The sequence below is a fragment of the Coregonus lavaretus genome (genome assembly GCF_964263955.1).
Source record: "Coregonus lavaretus genome assembly, chromosome: 8".
Taxonomy (NCBI): Eukaryota; Metazoa; Chordata; class Actinopteri; order Salmoniformes; family Salmonidae; genus Coregonus; species Coregonus lavaretus.
This window is the reverse complement of record NC_139995.1, coordinates 40,064,929-40,085,833: the sequence shown is the minus strand read 5'-3', so window position 1 is coordinate 40,085,833 and position 20,905 is coordinate 40,064,929. Positions and strand designations below refer to the sequence as shown.

Below are 20,905 nucleotides of genomic sequence, written 5' to 3'. Positions count from 1 at the left end.
AGAGAAATGAGTCAAATGTAGACGTATGGAGGTTGAAATCCCCCAGAACTGTGAGGGGTGAGCCATCCTCAGGAAAGGAACTTATCAAGGCGTCAAGCTCATTGATGAACTCTCCAAGGGAACCTGGAGGGCGATAGATGACAAGGATATTAAGCTTAAATGGGCTAGTGACTGTGACAGCATGGAATTCAAATGAGGAGATAGACAGATGGGTCAGGGGAAAAATTGAGAATGTCCACTTGGGAGAGATGAGGATTCCTGTGCCACCACCCCGCTGACCAGATGCTCTCGGGGTATGCGAGAACACATGGTCAGACGAGGAGAGAGCAGCAGGAGTAGCAGTGTTTTCAGTGGTAATCCATGTTTCCGTCAGCGCCAAGAAGTCGAGGGACTGGAGGGTAGCATAGGCTGAGATGAACTCTGCCTTGTTGGCAGCAGAACAGCAGTTCCAGAGGCTGCCTGAGACCTGGAACTCCACGCGGGAGGTGCGTGCAGGGACCACCAGGTTAGAGAGGCAGCAGCCACGCGGTGTGAGGCGTTTGTGTAGCCTGTGCGGAGAGGAGAGAACAGGGATAGGCAGAGGCATAGTTGACAGGCTGCAGCAGATGGCTACAATAATGCAGAGGAGATCGGAATGAAATTAACTAAACATCTGGGAAAGGAGAGAGCGGGGCCTCCCTCACCACAACCCCCAAATATAACTCTCCCAACTTCCACCTCAGAAACTATAATTGTTGTAAACTACAGCGGTTCAATGTTTTCTAGGAATAGACTAACTTAGTTTATTCAGCTAGCTAACTAGGTGCAGTATTATTCCGTGAAAATCGTCCGGGCACCTCGTCATAAGACGCCACAGCCAGCTAGCATGCCGGCCACAACAAACCACCAGTGTATCAACACGCAAGCAGATCGTTCGTGTCCGTGTCTAACGTTGTGGGTTAGTCCCGACAGCTTGAGCGTGTCCGTCGTCAACTTATTCAGCCAGTTCGTTAGCTAGAATAGTTAGCAAACTAGCTAGCCATTGCTTTCAGACAAAGAAGAACCTCTCCTTTCACGGCACGAACACACAGAGAGAGCCAAACTAACGTTAAGTTGTCACCCATGTCCCGAGTTCCTTGAACGACTCGGGCTATCAATATGTAAAAAAAAAAAAACACAAATGTAGGTTATGACTTACCCCTAGCAGCTACTGTTAGCTAGCCAAGTGCAAAGCTAGCCACTGAATTGACTCTGCCAGTTCGCGTCTGTTCGCTCGGTCGTTCCAGCTATTGTTTACTAGTAGCTATCCAGGTAGCAACAAGCTAGCTAAATTTCAAGCACAGTAGCCACTTGCTACCTAACGTTAACGTTTCAGACAATGAGGTTAGAAAACAGCTGAATGGTAGGCAATTATTGTAGGCAGCCAGCTGGCGTAATTACAGGCACTCAGGCGTGAAACAACTATACCGTTGCTAATAGCTACTCACCAGCTAGTCCAGTTGGTGGGTTAGCTAGCTAGCTTAGTGTTACACCCGGCACAGCCGAATACAATACTAACCTACAATAATTACATACAACAACCCACGATAACTACCTACAATACCTAACTACAATCTAAATACATAGTTTAAGCCTTACTCGACAAAGCCCAAGCTATGTATAAAGCCAAGCTTACCCGACGACCATTGTACAGGACAGAATGGTATCCACAAGTTCATCTGACTCTGGGGAAGTAGATAAAGGGCTTCATTTCCAAAATATCGAAGTTTCCCTTTAAGCAACTTCACATGTCAACAAACATTGAGCACCCCAATAGTATCCAATAGCATCACTTCATGACTACACTGGTAATGTAAGGTCAGTGGTAAGGTATACATACTCACAAACAAAAAGAGTCTCTGTCAGCAAACACAACTGACTAGCTTTTAACACAAGGGGATGTGTGATATGACTGGGTAAGAAAACAGAAACAGGTGGTGCAATCAGGAGAAATGTCCACTGATTGGTCCACTTCAGCAATCAGCAGATTAACTGATGACTGACAGGTGGGACACACCAACGACCTCCAAAAGGAACACAAAGGACACCTGTGATTAGGGCAGAAGGAGAGGAAAAACACAAAAACACATACAGGATACCTGTATCCGTAACAAAGGCACTTAAATATTTTGTCTTGCCCATTCAGCCTCTGAATGGCACACATACACAATCCATGTCTCGATTGTCTCAAGGCTTAAAAATCCTTCTTTAACCTGTCTCCTCCCCTTCATCTACACTGATTGAAGTGAATTTAACAAGTGACATCAATAAGGCATCATAGCGTTCACCTGGATTAATCTGGTCAGTCTATGTCATGGAAAGAGCAGGTGTTCCTAATGTTTTGTACACTCAGTGTACAGCATGTTAATGACTATGGTGGTAACCTTGTGAGGAAACAGAGGGTATGAGAAGAACACCACAATCTCTGATGCCCTCTGCGGACCATATGTGCATGCTCAGTCAGAGAGTTGAAAGTCTTTCAGTTAATATTTAGCGTATGAACTTATCTTTGGTCATTATTCATGCAATTAGTTTGTTAATCGACTGTTAATCGATTTTACACAGAATTAAAGAGAGCACATAGTCTTATTGTATCTTTATGATAGTTGATGTACTTACAGTTGCCATGATTATACGTTATTCATTCTGTGTGCATAGACAGATCATTAATTTATTAATGTGCTGTGTTCACACTCATCACCTTAGAGTCACCTTACGCCTCTCTCCCTCTCAATCCCTCTCTCTCTCTCCCACTCTCTCCCTCCCTCCCTCTCTCGCTGCCTCTCTCTCTCTCTCAGGACTCAGGGCAGGCTATACCAGTGGTGGTTGAGAGCTGTGTCCGCTACATCAATCTATATGGTAAGAGGAACACAGGAATGAATTGATAGATACTGTATGTAGTCCATATAGTTGAATATACTACTGTATAGCGTCCATTTTGGATCTCTGTGATGTAGTTTCTGATCTTGGAATATTGAATATTGAAACTACCATGTAGTGAACAGACAGATATTATTTTACTGCTGTTTGGGCTGTTTGGGCTGTGGATATACTACACTCAAGTTTCAGTTTAGTGTGTGTTTGTCTGTGTATGTGTGTGTCCGTGTCTGTGTGTCTCTGTATGCGTGCATGCCTGCGTGTGTGTTACTGGATATGTTTCCATCTTAATGCTGACTTGGGGTTCTCTGCTCCAACAGGCCTTCAGCAGCAAGGCATATTCAGGATTCCCGGCTCCCAGGTCGAAGTCAACGATATAAAAAATTCATTTGAGAGAGGTCGGTCCCAGCGAGGCCCCAGCGCGGCTGCCCATATCCTGCCTGATCGTTTTTTAAATTGTATTTAGTCTGCCTCAGAATGCCACAGACCTTCCCTCTAGGACTGTAAAGTGCAGATAGATACATAGAGAGCACATGGGTCATGTATGACATTGTAATGGCCAAGCTATTTGAGATGTACAGCAGCAGTACCTACCACATTCTTAACAGGAATGCTATAGTTGGATGAAAATACTGTAGTGACTAACGTACAAATATATCTTTGTTATTTTTGTCAGCTAACTAATGTGTTTATAGAGAAAGCTTAGGCAAATGTTTTCCTACAGACTAGTTAATGAGGTGTTATATTGTATTAAATGACGGCTGACTGTGTTCTTACAAGCTTACACAGTTTACAAAGCAGATGTACATTCACAGATTTACAGATGTACTTTTTCAGCATGACTTCACAGTTGAATATCCAGCAAGCTTAAAGCAGTGTGACTGGATGATTGACCGCTTGTGTGACTCTGTGCCGTATCATGTGATGCCCCTAGGTGAGGACCCATTGGTGGACGACCAGAGTGACCATGACATCATGGCGGTGGCAGGGGTTCTGAAGCTGTACTTCAGGGGGCTAGAGAACCCACTGTTCCCCAAGGAACACTTCCTCGACCTCATGTCTACCATCAGTAAGTACTACTGTACTACTAATGTACTATGACCTCATAGCCACCATCAGTAAGGACTGGACTACTGTACTCCACTGGGGAGGATGCAGGATTTAGATCAGGGGTGGGCAAACTTTTTGGCTCAAGGGCCACATCGGGATTTTAAAATTAAATGGAGGGCCGTCCAGATTTGTTTGGGACCGATTCGTATGTCATAATCTATTTGCTGGCCAGAAAAAGGCCAGTTATTTGAAAATATATAGGTGCATTATAATTTCTACATACTTTCTATCTAGTTTTTAGACGTTCAAGAGTGGCCTGGAGTGTTTTTTAACCCCCAACAAAATGTTTTTAACTTAAACCTCCCGCGGGCCGTAGTTTGCCCACCCCTGGTTGAGATTAGTAATTGATTTAATAATTGATTGGATTTATATAGTAAATATGTTTACTATAGTAAAGTAGATATACATTTCATATTGTATACATCGAAATGATTGTATCCCTCTCTCCCCCTTTCTCTCTCTCTCTCTCAGAACTAGACTCTGGTGCAGAGAGAGCTCATCACCTTCAGCAGATCGTTGTAACTCTTTCTCACCCCGTCATCATCGTCATGAGATATCTGTTTGCATTCCTCAACCAGTAAGTCTATATATCAATCAGTAAGTCTATATATCAATCAGTAAGTATATATCATTCAGTAAGTCTATACATCAATCAGTAAGTCTATACATCAATCGGTAAGTCTATACATCAATCAGCAAGTCTATATACAGTGAGGGAAAAAAGTATTTGATCCCCTGCTGATTTTGTACGTTTGCCCACTGACAAAGACATGATCAGTCTATAATTTGAATGGTAGGTTTATTTGAACAGTGAGAGACAGAATAACAACAACAAAATCCAGAAAAACGCATGTCAAAAATGTTATGAATTGATTTGCATTTTAATGAGGGAAATAAGTATTTGACCCCTCTGCAAAACATGACTTAGTACTTGGTGACAAAACCCTTGTTGGCAATCACAGAGGTCAGACGTTTCTTGTAGTTGGCAACCAGGTTTGCACACATCTCAGGAGGGATTTTGTCCCACTCCTCTTTGCAGATCTTTTCCAAGTCATTAAGGTTTCGAGGCTGACGTTTGGCAACTTGAACCTTCAGCTCCCTCCACAGATTTTCTATAGGATTAAGGTCTGGAGACTGGCTTGAGCCACTCCTTTGTTGCCTTGGCCGTGTGTTTTGGGTCATTGTCATGCTGGAATACCCATCCACGACCCATTTTCAATGCCCTGGCTGAGGGAAGGAGGTTCTCACCTGTCACGCCCTGGCTCTGGGGAGTCTTAAATGTTGAGCCAGGGTGTGTAGTTTCTATGTTGTATTTTCTATGTTGTGTTTTCTAGATCGTGTGGATCTATGTTGGCCAGGGTGGTTCCCAATCAGAGGCAGCTGTATCTCGTTGTCTCTGATTGGGGACCATACTTAGGCAGCCTGTTTGGCACTAGTCGGTGTGGGACCTTGTTCCATTAAGGTTTGTTTTGTGTAACCTAGGACTTCACGTTTCGTTCGTTTGTTTGTTGTTTTGTCGGGTGTTAAGTACTTTAAAAAATTTACGCTTATCACGCTGCGCCTTGGTTCCACGACCAGTCTTTAAACGATCGTGACAGAAGATCCCACCAAAAGAGGACCAAGCAGCGTGTCCAGGAACAGACAGCCTGGACCTGGGAGGAGATCCTGGACGGGAAGGGATCCTGGACTTGGGAGGAGATTCAGGCCGGAATGGATCGCCGTCCTTGGGAGGAGACTGTGGAGGCGCGCTATAGAGAGGAGCAGCGGCAACGCAGAGGGTACCGGCCGAGGAGGAAGCCCGAGAGACAGCCCCAAGAAAATGTTGGGGGGGGGGGGCTAAAAGGGTGGTTGGCGGAGCCTAGGGTTAGAGCAGAGCCAACTCCCCGTACTCAGGCTAGGAAGCGTGTGACTGGGCAGGCTCCGTGTTATGCGGAGCCACGTACTGTGCCGCGAGTGTTCCGGCACAGTCCTGTACGTCCTGTGCTAGCACCACGCACGTGTCGTGCAAAGATGGGCATTCAGCCAGGACGGGGTGTGCCGGCTCAACGCTCGTGGTCTCCAGTACGCCTCCTCGGTCCCGTATATCCTGCGCCAGTGCCACGTGCTGTAGCGCCAGTACGAGTGCACAGCCCCGTACGTCCTGTGCTGATGCCTCACACGTATTGTGTGGAAGTAGGCATTCAGCCAGGACGGGTTGTGTCAGCTCTTCGCTCCAGACCTCCAGTCCGCCTCCACAGTCCGGCCCGGCCCGTTCCGGCTCCCCTCACCAAGCCAGTGGTGCGTGTTCCCAGTCCAGCCCGGCCTGTTCCTGCTCCCCGCACCAAGCCAGTGGTGCATGTTCCCAGTCCAGCCCGGCCTGTTCCTGTCCCTCGCACCAAGCCTGTGGTGCGCGTCGTCAGCCCGGTCCGGCCCGTTCCTGCTCCCCGCACCAAGCCAGTGGTGCGCGTCGTCAGCCCGGTCCGGCCCGTTCCTGCTCCCCGCACCAAGCCAGTGGTGCGCGTCGTCAGCCCGGTGCGGCCCGTTCCTGCTCCCCGCACCAAGCCAGTGGTGCGCGTCGTCAGCCCGGTCCGGCCCGCTCCTGCTCCCCGCACCAAGCCAGTGGTGCGCGTCGTCAGCCCGGTCCGGCCCGCTCCTGCTCCCCGCACCAAGCCAGTGGTGCGCGTCGTCAGCCCGGTCCGGCCCGCTCCTGCTCCCCGCACCAAGCCAGTGGTGCGTGTGTCCAGTCCGGCACGGCCCGTGCCTGTTCCACCGGTGCCTGGTCCGGCACCGGTCAGCTGCTCCACTCTGGAGCCAGAGCAATCCGCTCCACCGGGGTCCGGTCCAACTCCTGTCAGCGGATCCACTCCGGAGCCAGAGTATTCCGCTCCACCGGTGCCTAGTCCAGCTCCGGCCAGCGGCTCCAGTCCGGAGCCTGTACAGATCGATCCACCGTCGTCGGGTCGAGCTCCAGTCAGCGGTGCCAGACCAGACCAGGGGCGCAACGGGGAGGTGGAGAGAAAGTGGTGGTCACGCCCAGAGCCGGATCCACCTCCGAGGCGGAATGCCCACCCGGCCCCTACCCTGTTGTGTTTGTGTGGCGCGGTCGCAGTCCGCGCCTTTGGGGGGGGGTACTGTCACGCCCTGGCTCTGGGGACTCTTAAATGTTGAGCCAGGGTGTGTAGTTTCTATGTTGTATTTTCTATGTTGTGTTTTCTAGATCGTGTGGATCTATGTTGGCCAGGTTGGTTCCCAATCAGAGGCAGCTGTATCTCGTTGTCTCTGATTGGGGACCATACTTAGGCAGCCTGTTTGGGACTAGTCGGTGTGGGATCTTGTTCCGTTAAGGTTTGTTTTGTGTAACCTAGGACTTCACGTTTCGTTTGTTTGTTGTTTTGTCGGGTGTTAAGTACTTAAAAAAATGTACGCTTATCACGCTGCGCCTTGGTTCCACGACCAGTCTTTAAACGATCGTGACATCACCCAAGATTTGACGGTACATGGCCCCGTCCGTCGTCCCTTTGATGCGGTGAAGTTGTCCTGTCCCCTTAGCAGAAAAACACCCCCAAATCATAATGTTTCCACCTCCATGTTTGACGGTGGGGATGGTGTTCTTGAGGTCATAGGCAGCATTCCTCCTCCTCCAAACACGGTGAGTTGAGTTGATGCCAAAGAGCTCGATTTTGGTCTCATCTGACCACAACACTTTCACCCAGTTCTCCTCTGAATCATTCAGATGTTCATTGGCAAACTTCAGACGGGCCTGTATATGTGGTTTCTTGAGCAGGGGGACCTTGCGGGCGCTGCAGGATTTCAGTCCTTCACGGCGTAGTGTGTTACCAATTGTTTTCTTGGTGACTATGGTCCCAGCTGCCTTGAGATCATTGACAAGATCCTCTGGTGTAGTTCTGGGCTGATTCCTCACTGTTCTCATGATCATTGCAACTCCACGCGGTGAGATCTTGCATGGAGCCCCAGGCAGAGGGAGATTGACAGTTCTTTTGTGTTTCTTCCATTTGCGAATAATCGCGCCAACTGTTGTCACCTTCTCACCAAGCTGCTTGGCGATGGTCTTGTAGCCCATTCCAGCCTTGTGTAGGTCTACAATCTTGTCCCTGACATCCTTGGAGAGCTCTTTGGTCTTGGCCATGGTGGAGAGTTTGGAATCTGATTGATTAATTGCTTCTGTGGACAGGTGACTTTTATACAGGTAACAAACTGAGATTAGGAGCACTCCCTTTAAGAGTGTGCTCCTAATCTCAGCTCGTTACCTGTATAAAAGACACCTGGGAGCCAGAAATCTTTCTGTTTGAGAGGGGGTCAAATATTTATTTCCCTCCATTTAAACTGCAAATCAATTTATAACATTTTTGACATGCGTTTTTCTGGATTTTTTTGTTGTTATTCTGTCTCACTGTTCAAATAAAATTAAAATTATAGACTGATCATTTCTTTGTCAGTGGGCAAACGTACAAAATCAGCAGGGGATCAAATACTTTTTTCCCTCACTGTATCAATCAGTAAGTCTATATCAATCAGTAAGTATATACATCAATCCGTAAGTCTATACATCAATCAGTAAGTCTACACATCAATCAGTAAGTCTATACATCAATCAGTAAGTATATACATCAATCAGTAAGTCTATACATCAATCAGTAAGTATATACATCAATCAGTAAGTATATACATCAATCAGTAAGTCTATACATCAATCAGTAAGTCTATATATCATTCAGTAAGTCTATTCATCAATCAGTTAATCTATACATCAATCAGTAAATCTATACATCAATCAGTAAGTCTAAATATCAATCAATAAGTCTATACATCAATCAGTAAGTCTATACATCAGTCAGTAAGTCTATACATCAATCAGTAAGTATATACATCAATCAGTAAGTATATACATCAATCAGTAAGTATATACATCAATCAGTAAGTCTATACATCAATCAGTAAGTCTATATATCATTCAGTAAGTCTATACATCAATCAGTAAGTATATTCATGTCTATACATCAATCAGTAAGTCTAAATAAAAATCAGTAAGTCTATACACCAATCAGTAAGTCTATATATCAATCAGTAAGTCTAAACATCAATCCGTAAGTTGTAATAACACCATGTTATGTGTTTATGGAGAAACCCAATAATAAAGATAGTGTTCAGAGGTGGCTTATCCAGGGAGGAAGAGGTGGGTAGTCCTCCTCATTAAATGAGGAAAAATGAAGACAAAAGATATTAAACATTTTCAGTCGTTGGGTCTACATTGTAAAATGTATGTGTTTATGAACAAACCTAATAAGTGTATACATACTGTATTATGGAAACTTGTTTGAGTTATATATTTTTTTATCGCTTTGGTACTATTTTCACAAGTATGTTGTAAAATTTCACATCTCATAGTACAAAACTCAAAACAGATCATCAAGAAGGCAATTTTTTCTAAACTTTAAGCACATTTTCAATTGACTAAGTACAACACACAAAATCACACAGTAACTTTTTCACCAAACCTAATCGGTGTTTCATCTAGAAATATCTTTCATATAAAGTCATTGCCTTTCACAATGCAATGCTCACATTACATTTCATATAATTCTCTGATATGATATGATATATGATAACCACACATAATGACTCCTCGTAATTGCTAATTTCACATAGTGGTAACCACACCATATAAAAGGGTGTGTGTGAACACTTGCAATTTCTTTCAACATGGAGCAGGATAGCAAGGGAGAGGAAGAAATCAAAGAGCTCATAGACAAGGGGCCCGTCAGAGAGGTGGGCATGGGCCCCATCAAAGAGGTCAAAGAGGTGGGCATGGGCCCCATCAAAGAGGTCAAAGAGGTGGACATCAGAGAGAGGGAGGCAGACGGCAGGGAACTGTTGTGTCTAATGAGGTCCGGGCCATCGTCGTTGACCATGTGGTAAACAGAAGCCTTACCATGGCACCTCATCGGCCAATGGATGACCGTCCAAGTGCCTGGACAACTTGGGGGAAACATCTCCATGTGTGCAGCTATCTCTGAAGATGGTGTGGTAGGATGTAAGATTACTTGGATCCTACAACGCTGCACACCTCATTGTGTTCCTCAATGAAATTGAGCAGGCCTGTCAAGGTGAAGGGGTCACCTATGTCATTGCATGGAACAATGTCAGGTTCCACCATGCAGAGGTGGCATGGTTTCGGGCCCATCTCCGATTCGTGACCTTATACCTGCCCCCATACTCTCATTTCCTCAACCGTATTGAGGAATTTCTTTCCACATGGAGGTGGAATGTGTACTATCGCCATCCCCATGAGCGTGCCACCCTCCTTCTGGCCATGGATGAGGCATGCAACGACATCAATGCAGACCAATGTCAAGCTTGAATTCGCCATGCCATAGGGTTTTTCCCACAGTGCATGAACAATGAGGATATTCACTGTGATGTGGATGAGAATTAATGGCGAAATGCTCAAGACAGGCTTGATGCAAATGAATGGGTACTAAATGTTATGTTTTATTTTCATTCATTTAATTTGTTTAATTTAATTTCTTACATTTGATTACAGACACCTACAATTATATATTATATATTATATTGCAATTATATCTGAAAAATACAATGTTTTTTTTGCACTGATGAATGATTGTAGAGGATGTCTTCATTGATCACACCTTTGATTACACATTGGATAGATATTATTTTGTTGGGTAATACATGTAATTTAGATGTTTATACTTTACAAACACACATTTTATTTCTGTAGTTCACAAAATCCATATATAGTAGACAAACCAGTTTCAAATCTATAGGTTTACCGAACTGTTAAGTGATTAACCGTTAAGTGCAGTTTGATTAAGTGATGGTCAAATGTATTTAAACAAATGAGAAGAGAATCATATAAAATGTAATGTGAACATTGCATTGTGAAAGGCAATGACTTTATATGAAAGGTATTTCTAGATGAAACACTGATTAGGTTTGGTGAAAAAGTTACTGTGTGTTGTACTTAGTCAATTGAAACTGTGCGTAAAGTAAAAAAACCCCAGCCTTTTTGAGTTTTGTACTAAAAGTTGTGAAATTTTACAACATACTTGTGAAAATAGTACCAAAGCGATAAAAGAAAACTGTAATTCCCCATTGTTTCTCTCCAGTCTATCCCAGTACAGTGATGAGAACATGATGGATCCCTATAACTTGGCTACCTGCTTCGGCCCGACTCTGATGCCCATACCTGATGGTCACGATCCTGTGGCCTGCCAGACGCACGTTAATGAGGTCATCAAGACCATCATCATCCACAACGAGGTCATCTTCCCGAGCCACCGTGAGCTGGACGGACCGGTCTATGAGAAGTGCATGGCTGGAGGAGAGGAGTACTGGTTAGTGATGTCATAGTATACTGGGCCATGGTTATGCTTGGATGGGAGAGAGGATGGAGATTAACCAATGTAGAGAAGGGGGTTAGGGGACTGGATCCAGTTCTGTGTTTCAAATGACTTCACCCTCTTGTTGGGCTAGTTTAGTCTAAAGCACGATACTATGTCCTTCTTTGTCATTATCTGAATCTATCAATCAATGGTACTGTATGTATCTATCTACTGTATATTATTGTCTCTATCTCGCTCGACACCATTTAGTGACAGTCCCCAGAGTGGTCCAGGTGCCATTGATGAAGTGGACAACGGTACAGGACCTCACACCAGTGATGATGAACTGGAGCAGATCGAGGCCATCGCTAAGTTTGACTACGTGGGGCGTACTTCCAGAGAGCTGTCCTTTAAGAAGGGGGCATCACTGCTGCTGTACCTGAGAGCCTCTGATGACTGGTGGGAGGGACGACACAATGGAGTGGACGGACTCATCCCACATCAGTACATCGTGGTGCAGGACATGTAAGGACAGCATGAGTACTAAATGTGTCACATTTCTGTGTAACTGCTCAAATGTTACATGCCTCTGTTTAGGATACGCACTTCTATTGTAATCCTCAGTAGATTAGAGACAGACTGGGCACCCTGACCATGGGTCCTTCAGGTTATGTGAGTCCATGTCAATAACAGTAAATTGAGATGTCAATAGTCAATAATAGTGAACTGTGCATTAGTCTGATACTGTGTCAATGCAGCAGTTGGCATACAGTAAGCACCAGACAGTCTGTTATTGTATCAATTATGCAGTTAGCATTTATATGCACCAAGCACTTCAAAGCAAATAAATCCCCAATTAGTAATTAGTAAAAGAGCTTCTCCTCTCCTCAGTCTCCTGAACCAACACTTCCTCATGAAAAGGATGGAACATTAAGGTCACTCTGTAGCTGGTCATTTATCCTTCCGGAACCCCACCTGACAGCCAATCACCGCCCATCACCGTGGAGATGGCAGAATTAAACCCTAATTAGGGAAAAGACACAGGATGCGTCCCAAATTGCACCCTATTCCCTTTATAGTTCACTACTTTTGATCAGAGCTTGTGCACTAGTGCACTAGTCAAAAGTATTGCATTATAAAGGGAATAGTGTGCCATTTGGGACGCAGACACACTCATCTCCAGCTGATCCGGGGCCCGGGGGAACCGGGGAATGGGTGTTGTGCTTGTTAATGATAACTTGAAGAGGTCCAACACCTGGCAGCAGGTGATGAGTTAGATTTTGATTCTGAAGGATTGTTTGTTGTGATAAAAAAAAATTTGGGACATTTTTAGTCATTTAGCAGACGCTCTTATCCAGAGCGACTTACAGTTAGTGCATAGTTATTATTATTATTTTTTTAAATTTCCCCTGTGGGAATCGAACCCACAACCCTGGCATTACAAACGCCATGCTCTATCAACTGAGCTATATCCCTGCCGGCCATTCCCTCCCCTACCCTGGACGACGCTGGGCCAATTGCGCGCCACCCCATGGGTCTCCCGGTCGCGGCCGGCTACGACAGAGCCTGGATACGAACCAGGATCTCTAGTGGCACAGCTAGCACTGCGATGCAGTGCCTTAGACCACTGCGCCACTCGGGAGACTGGATCATCACTGGTGTAAGGGTATCCAGATGATTTGCAGTGACTCGTTAATGAAATTGGTATTATTGTTTGTTGCATTTTGCCAGCATATAAAGAACTAATGAATAAACCCCCCGTCTTCTCTCTGTCTCTCCATTACCTCAGGGACGATGCGTTCTCAGACAGTCTGAGTTGGAAGGCTGAGAGTGAGGCCAGTAGTGGACCCCACCAGGAGGACAGAGACAGAACCTCATCCAGGAACCGTGACCGCAGCGCCCCTTGCGAACACACACAACATACCCCTGAACACCGCTATGGAGATGCTCTTGGAAGGTGGCTACACATTGAAACTGACTTTGTTGATTCATGCTCACAGTTCACAGGATTTGAAGAAATGCAGGTTAACACAGGTTTTCTAGACACGTGCAGGATGAGATGTTTTACTCCATGAAGAGGCTACAAAATAATGGTTAATTTAGTGTAGTTGTATTGAATTAGCTATATTTTATATCTGCACCATGCCTTCTCCCTGTCCTGTTCTGTCCTTGATGCTGTCCTGAGAGTCTGCTCTCTGTGTTGTGGCCTAACAGGTTGAGGGTTCATTCAGACGGTACTGTTATCCCTTGCCGCAGGAGCACCGCCAACACCCACAGCCCCACCCGAGGTATGGACACACTCCCTAAGGTCATGCCCCGCCCCTGCAGCCCTCACAAGATGGCTGTCAGCAGGGGCCGCATGGACAGTCCAGAGAAACGCCATCTCAGCACGTTCAGCAGCACAGGAAGTATCAACCATCCAGACAGAAAGTGCTTCCATGATGGCCCCGCCCTCAGACCCTCCCCCGGCTCCACCCGCCACGGTAGCCTTGGCGACCAGAAATCACTGGCAGAGGTGAGAGTCTAAGAAGTACATTATCAAAGAAGTAGAGAAATAACAAAACGCACACCCGGCCTAAAGGTGAGGTGCTGGCTAACGGAAAATAAACTAACCAATTGAAAAAAGAAGGTTGCCCACTCATCTCTCGTTGCTTGTGGATTTATTTAACCAACGTTTTGGCTAAAGAGCATTTATCAGGGTATACAGAGGTGAGAATCTAATCACTGCAATAAAGACTTGACGATTATCAAAGCAATTGATTCAGTGGGTGAAGTCAGGCAAGACCAAACTGACCTTGTTATTCATAATATTTCCTGCCAGTGCAGCCAGGCTTGGAGTTGTGCAGTCGAAGCTAATGAGGATATTCTCCTGTCTGTTGTTCAGAGAGATGGAGAGACAGGCAGACAGACAGACAGACAGACTGACTGAGGGAGAAATATTTATTCTCAGAATGTCTCCAGTATAGTATATGGATCCCAGCCAGGACTCAGAGGGACAAAGTCAGGCAGCAGTGGGAAGGACATCTGAGAGAGAGGCCCATTCATTGCCCTCTGTCTCTCATCTCCTAATTACTGTTCAGTCTGTTAGCTGCTGCTAGCTCCACATTTAAATATGGCTCCCTTTGTGTGCTTCATTAGAGAGAGAATATTGGAACCATTTGTGAAGTGTTAATTTGTCCATTTGTCCCTGCTTTCAAGAAGAAACTGTTTGGTTTTTATTGGGAGGACTTGGTATGTCAGTATTTTGTTTGAGGATGAACAATAAGAGCAGATGTCTGAATGGGACATAATTTCTATAGAATGGTGTCTAATACTGTGTGTGTGTGTGTGCGTGAATTGTCATCATCGACTACGATGGACAGCCAAGATGGTGTGTGTTGCAGGACATAAGACACTGGATTAATATCAGTGGTGAAACTGTGTGTATTACAGGACATAGAGAAGACCATGAACACAGCCCTGAACGAGCTGTCTGAGCTGGAGCGGCAGAACGTGGCCAAGCATACCCCCGACGTGGTCCTGGACACCTTGGAGCCCCTGAAGCAGCAGCACCCCTCCTCCTCTGAGCCCCCTGGCAGCCCCCTCCACACCAACACCATGGTCATCCGGGACCCTGACGCCGCCCTGCGCCGTAGCAGCAGTTCCTCGTCCTCCGAGACCATGAGCACCTTCAAACCGCCCCTGACAGCACGGAGGCCCAGCGCCCCTCTCAGGTCGCCTCCGGTCAGACCGCTCCGGCCTGCTCCCATCCACTCGGGACATGGCCAGGGACAGGGGCATGGCCAGGGACAGGGGCATGGACAGGGACAGGGGCATGGACAGGGACAGGGGCATGGACAGGGACAGGGGCATGGACAGGGACAGGGGCATGGACAGGGGGGACAGGGGCAGCACAGGTCTAGTAGTTCCAGCTCCTCAGGCCTGGGTAGTCCAGCCTCTATCACCCCCACAGACAGGGTGTTCCCCAAGACTCCGTCCCTGTCCCCCTCCACTTCCTCCTCGTCCTCAGACAAACAGGGTCACATGTAGCCTGGCTGAGCAGGCTGCTGCAGTCACAGAAAGAGCCCAGGAACTATAGAAACGACTGACTGAGCAGGCTGCAGCACACAGCCACAGGTCAGGATAGGCATACATTAATAACAACTGAGTAGGCTGCAGCCATATCCCAGTACAGGAGCTATAGTAGGAACTGACTGGACAGGGCACAATCTGTTCACAGCCACAGCCCAAGAGATACAGTACAGAAGGAAGTGACTCGGCAGAGCACTGACTGACTGCTCATAATCAGCATCTTCTTAATTTCCTTCTGGCTGTGACAACAGACACATTGAGACCTTGTCTCTATGGGAACAATATCGACCACTAACTAGTAGGAGGTTGGATTCAACATGTAGGATGATGGCTGATTGATTGGTTTTATTGACAGCTGAACGTCCACCAGGATTGACTGTCTGCTTGTCGGTGGAGATTATGAATCACTCAGAAGAAACATGAACCCTACTATGACAATCATTATAAAGGATGTTTCTACTCTCCCAATGTGCCACAGAACAAACCTGATCAAAGGGATGCACTGGATAACTCTTTGTTTTCTGTTGTAGCCATATATATATATCTATGATTGTAGCCTGCTAGTTTGTCTGAATAACAAACCATCTCAAATGGAAGTTTGGTGTATTTGAGCTGGGTGTCTAAGACTAGCGCCTTCTTCGTCTGCAGATAGGAAGTCTCTCTCTCTCTCTCTCTCTCTCTCTCTCTCTCTCTCTCTCTCTCTCTCTCTCTCTCTCTCTCTCTCTCTCTCTCTCTCTCTCTCTCTCTCTCTCTCTCTCTCTCTCTCTCTCTCTCTCTCTCTCTCTCTCTCTCTCTCTCTCTCTCTCTCTCTCTCTCTCTCTCTCTCTCTCTCTCTCTCTCTCTCTCTCTCTCTCTCTCTCTCCTCCCCCCCACACTGATCTGATCATTCTCTATGGGCCTGTCCTAGTTGATCCTTCATACTGTATATATATATTGATACAGTTACGTGTATGAAGACATAGGAGAATCAAAGTGTAACATGGTTACTTGTGCTGTTACATGTGGACTGGAACTCTTACTTGGTGAACTAAATTGCACGCTCAATTCAGGCCCATTGTGTGTAACCACTGTTTTCATATAGGCCTGCTTTGGAGTTATACAGTATATAGATGGGCTTGCTTGCTTGGTGGTATGTGTTCCTGTATGTATTATATGAGGGATTATTAATCAGCAAAACACGTTTAAAGTGTTATAGATATGTTTTGAATGGAAAATAATATGCATAACGTTGAAAACTACCTGTATGTATGAATAACTTGGTATGCTAGAAACAGGATATATGTTATCATGATATAGTAAGTTGATTTTTTAACTCTTAACCTTGCAAAGGCAGTAACAGAACAAGATAATAAATGTGGGGAAACTGTATCCGTAATGCCCTTTTGGTACTTTTTTGTTGACATTCTACCACACTGACACTTGGTGGTGAAATGTTGCACGCATATCTGTCTTACAGTACAGCGGAGTCCAATTGGTAAATGGTTTTGTAGCTCCTCTTAGTGGTGAACATAGAAAAAACACTTCCACCATAGTAATTTGAGGCATTTGCATTGTTCCATGTCTCATTTTCTGTCACAAGGTGGCGACTGTGTTACATTGAGATGGTATTCCAGCTAAATCCCAGAACAGCTAAAAACCCGAAGTGTCAGTACTTCCCACAAATCTAAAAGCATTGGATTGGTGGAGGCGTTGGCTAATGGGAGTTTCCACCATATTTCTTATTCCAGTCATTTCCTTTCAAATCATTTACGTAATCTAGCAGACACTCTTATCCAGAGTCAGTGAAGGGAAGTGAACAAGTGCACACTTTGGGAGGACGAAGAGATAGTTGGGATTACATTTACATTTTAGTCATTTAGCAGACGCTCTTATCCAGAGCGACTTACAGTTAGTGAGTGCATACATTATTTTTTTCTTATTTTTTTTTTCATACCCTGGGAATCGAACCCACAACCCTGGCGTTGCCAACACCATGCTCTACCAACTGAGCTACATCCCTGCCGGCCATTCCCTCCCCTACCCTGGAAGACGCTGGGCCAATTGTGCGCCGCCCCATGGGGTCTCCCGGTCGCGGCCGGCTACGACGGAGCCTGGATTCAAACCAGGATCTCTAGTGGCACAGCTAGCACAGCGATGCAGTGCCTTAGACCACTGTGCCACTCGGGAGATGATGTAGTCCTAATCTTACTGTATGATTCATCAACTTGAGAAAAAGGTATTAGACTATTATAGCATAACAAATCATACACTTGACCAGCAACGTATTTCTTGAGTTTGAAAGCAAGTCAAATAATGTTTACAGACGTAAGCTAGTGATGACATCATAACCTCTTTGGTTCACTTATTCCAGATAACTTCTCCCTATGAAGTGGTTAAAGCAGGCATGTAAAAGTGGATAAGACTTTCTATGTGGAGGTCCATGCCCTGAAAACATAGCTGAGAAAATCAAAATGTATCTACCAACTACTTAGACATTCAAGAGCCCAATTAAAAGGGCTTAAAATGAAGTTGGGGGATGAAAGGAAACCGCTTCAGAGATCGTTACACACACTCTGAAATTAAATACCCCCATATTTCCATACTAATTTACCATAAAAAAGCAATCCCAGACATTTCATTTGTCCTTCAGCTTCCTGATCAAAGTAATACTGTGGTTGTACTTTTGGACTTTTTGTCTTGTTCCTCTTCTTGTGCTGCGCTGTGGTTCCTCGCACCACTCAAAGGGAGTCTGGCCTAATCACTTTATGTGAGTATGGTCACAGAGATGAAAATCAGAAACCAGTCAGATTATGTCCCGGCCAGAGGAAAGGCCTGTGTGTATGACAGCTGTAAGGCGCAGGCCACCCACCCAGAGAGACTAAGACCGGGCCGTCACCCAGGTAGTATAGGACCAGGCTGTCCCAACCGGCTGTGTGTGGCTCTTACAGTTCAAAGGACTTAGCTAATTGATGAGGGGGTATGATAGGTCAAGGCACAATCGATATGGCAAGTGCAACGCCGAGGCTTTGGGTCTAAGCCATGTACTGTGTAAGTGTTGTGTTCTCAAGCAGGTGTTGTGATCCGGCCCACTATTAACCCGTTAGTCATGTTGTAACACTGACATGGCATCAATGATTAAGGCCTTTCTTTGAAAATAGGATTTCTCACTTGCTCCGTTTTGCCATTTACTTAGTTCTTAGAATTAGAAATGTTGCCATGGATATCACAGCCAGAGCAAATAAGGAAATCTCTACAGCAGTTAGGGGGAGGCTCATAAGCGCACACACACACACACACACACACACACACACACACACACTCACAGGCTCATATGCAGACACTCATTGTCTCTATCTGCCTGCATGTATTTATAGGCTAATGAACAGATTGTAACAGATTGTCATCATTCCTCCAGACAGGAATGGTACATCAATAACTGTCCTCTCTGCCTCCTCCTGCCGCCTTCTGAAGAGGGACACTGATTATTAAGGTGCAAACTGTAGAGTTGGTGGAACCTTGGAGGAAATCTAAAAGCTTAATACAGTATTACACAATGTTTGACTACAGTTCAATTGTTGTAAATAGTGGATTTTCCATACTGTTCTTTAGAAGTGTGTTTCATTTGCACAGCAGTGTGTGGAGGGAGTTGACACCAGACCTGGGTTTCAAATACTTCAATAATCATTTCAAAAGCTTTATCTGTGCCTGTTTGAGCTTGCCTGGCTTAATAAACCAATAGAAAAGTCCCAAACTGCAAACCCCGCCCATTTGGCACTACAGGCAGACTCAAATGAACGCTCAAAGTATTTTAAATGATTTTTCAATTATTTGCGCTCAGGTCTGGTTGACACTCGATTTAGGAATCACTAATACTGTTGCCTGTGCCTGATTACTTCTCAGCCAGGTTGTGTGGTGGCAGGTCACGCCATGGGATTTAAGATTTCTAAATCAAGTGTCAACTCAAATCTTTCCATCTGGGACACTGCTTTGCAAATCCATCATACACACTTCTGAAGGTTTGGTGCAGGAAAATAACCCTATGTCTTCAATTGGTTGAATTCCAGCCAAAGTTATTTTTTCAGAGCCATCCTCAGATCATGAAACCCATGCCACTTTAAATGATAATTAAGAGATACATCATGTTCTATCTTGGTATGAAACAGTTCTAGGGGGATGGTGGCTTGAAATTTATTTTGCAACCATGTTATGTTTTGGACATAACCATGTGAATAACTGCTAGTGAGAGAGCCGTCATTATTCATATGTTAAGTGAATAAAATCCCAAGGATTACTTCTCGATGGACGACTCTAGTGAATGCCAAACCTCTGATGTGTTTAATTGAATTGTGGTACCATCCCCGTGAGCTACTCATGTTGTTCTACTGTTTTCCAAGCACAAAGATCAATAGATGTTTGATAGATATTGAGAATTATATGTTTATTGTTTCAGCAGAACCACAATATGTCATATTTTGTTCCCATCTACAACATTCCTCTCTAGAAAGTTGATATTCTATTTGATGATAGACCCCAGCACTAGGGGACAAACCTCAGGACATTATTAGTAGCACACTATGAAAAGCCAGCTACGGCTTTACAATCTTCTGTCGATTGTAGTTGGGAAAAGAAGTAGCAATACATCACATTCTCTGCCCCTTCTAAAGCACCAGTATGTTTCACCCTTTCACATCTTGATAAGGTTTGTCCTCTATGCCCCCCCTACTACACGGTCCTAGGGCTGTTTGGCTCCAGGGGCCTCGCTGCTTGCTAATATGAGTTAGTACTGTCTTCGTCCTCCTTCTCCTCTTCCTCTTGTTCTCTTCTTCCTCCTCATATCCTATCGCCCTCCTTTTCTTCAAGAAAATTTTATTTCCATGACTTTTCATGGATGGTGCAGGACAACTGTTTTATAAGTCCATGTGGAAATGATTTATATAAATTGGGCAATTGGCCTTTTATGTATTCATATTTCCCCCTTTTTTCCTGTCACAAATTAGTCCAAGATAGCATGTGCTTTGTGTTAGGTGTTAGGTAACCACCTGGCTTTGCTTTGAAGCAGCCAGCCTAGCACACAGTGTGAAACCGTCTCTTGACGTGATTTTTTGCCGCTCTGATTAAAACCTGACTCCGGTAATGTTTTGTACAGAGGTAATTCAGTAGAAAGATAAGGGTTTCCTGCAGCGAGCGAGCCTCAGGTAGGCAGGGGGTCTCCTATGTCTCACGTCAAACACACCAGGCACGCCAATTCATATGACTTTAGGAATTACCTCCTGGCTCATTAGCGTTACTGCTGAGCACTGAGAAATCAATGGCATCACCTAGCATGTGAGTGAGCAACACAAGGAGGGTTGTTTAATAACGGTGTGTTTGTGTGTTTGTGTGTGTCTCAAGCGTTAATTGAGAATGTAAAGTGCCACCTCTTAGATAAGTACTACATTTACTTTACGATTACAGCCAGGCAAGGCGTGATGTAATGGAGGAGGACATTTTGTGAGAACGAAGAAGTG

At 45.2% G+C, this 20,905-nt stretch overlaps 1 protein-coding gene across 1 annotated transcript in view; it reads left to right on the top strand.

Annotated features, from left to right (window-relative positions):
- LOC311134171 (SLIT-ROBO Rho GTPase-activating protein 3-like) overlaps positions 1 to 15,551 on the top strand; it is a 97,293-nt gene extending 81,742 nt beyond the window's left edge. Inside the window, exons 13-22 of the mRNA XM_084167782.1 lie at positions 2,817 to 2,877; positions 3,216 to 3,293; positions 3,830 to 3,964; positions 4,477 to 4,582; positions 11,133 to 11,360; positions 11,619 to 11,873; positions 13,138 to 13,305; positions 13,563 to 13,863; positions 14,781 to 15,095; positions 15,234 to 15,551. Of these exons, the coding sequence (XP_084023908.1) occupies positions 2,817 to 2,877; positions 3,216 to 3,293; positions 3,830 to 3,964; positions 4,477 to 4,582; positions 11,133 to 11,360; positions 11,619 to 11,873; positions 13,138 to 13,305; positions 13,563 to 13,863; positions 14,781 to 15,095; positions 15,234 to 15,377 (1,791 nt within the window). The 3' untranslated portion in view covers positions 15,378 to 15,551. The remainder of the gene's footprint in view (positions 1 to 2,816; positions 2,878 to 3,215; positions 3,294 to 3,829; positions 3,965 to 4,476; positions 4,583 to 11,132; positions 11,361 to 11,618; positions 11,874 to 13,137; positions 13,306 to 13,562; positions 13,864 to 14,780; positions 15,096 to 15,233) is intronic.
- Positions 15,552 to 20,905: the final 5,354 nt, after the last annotated feature.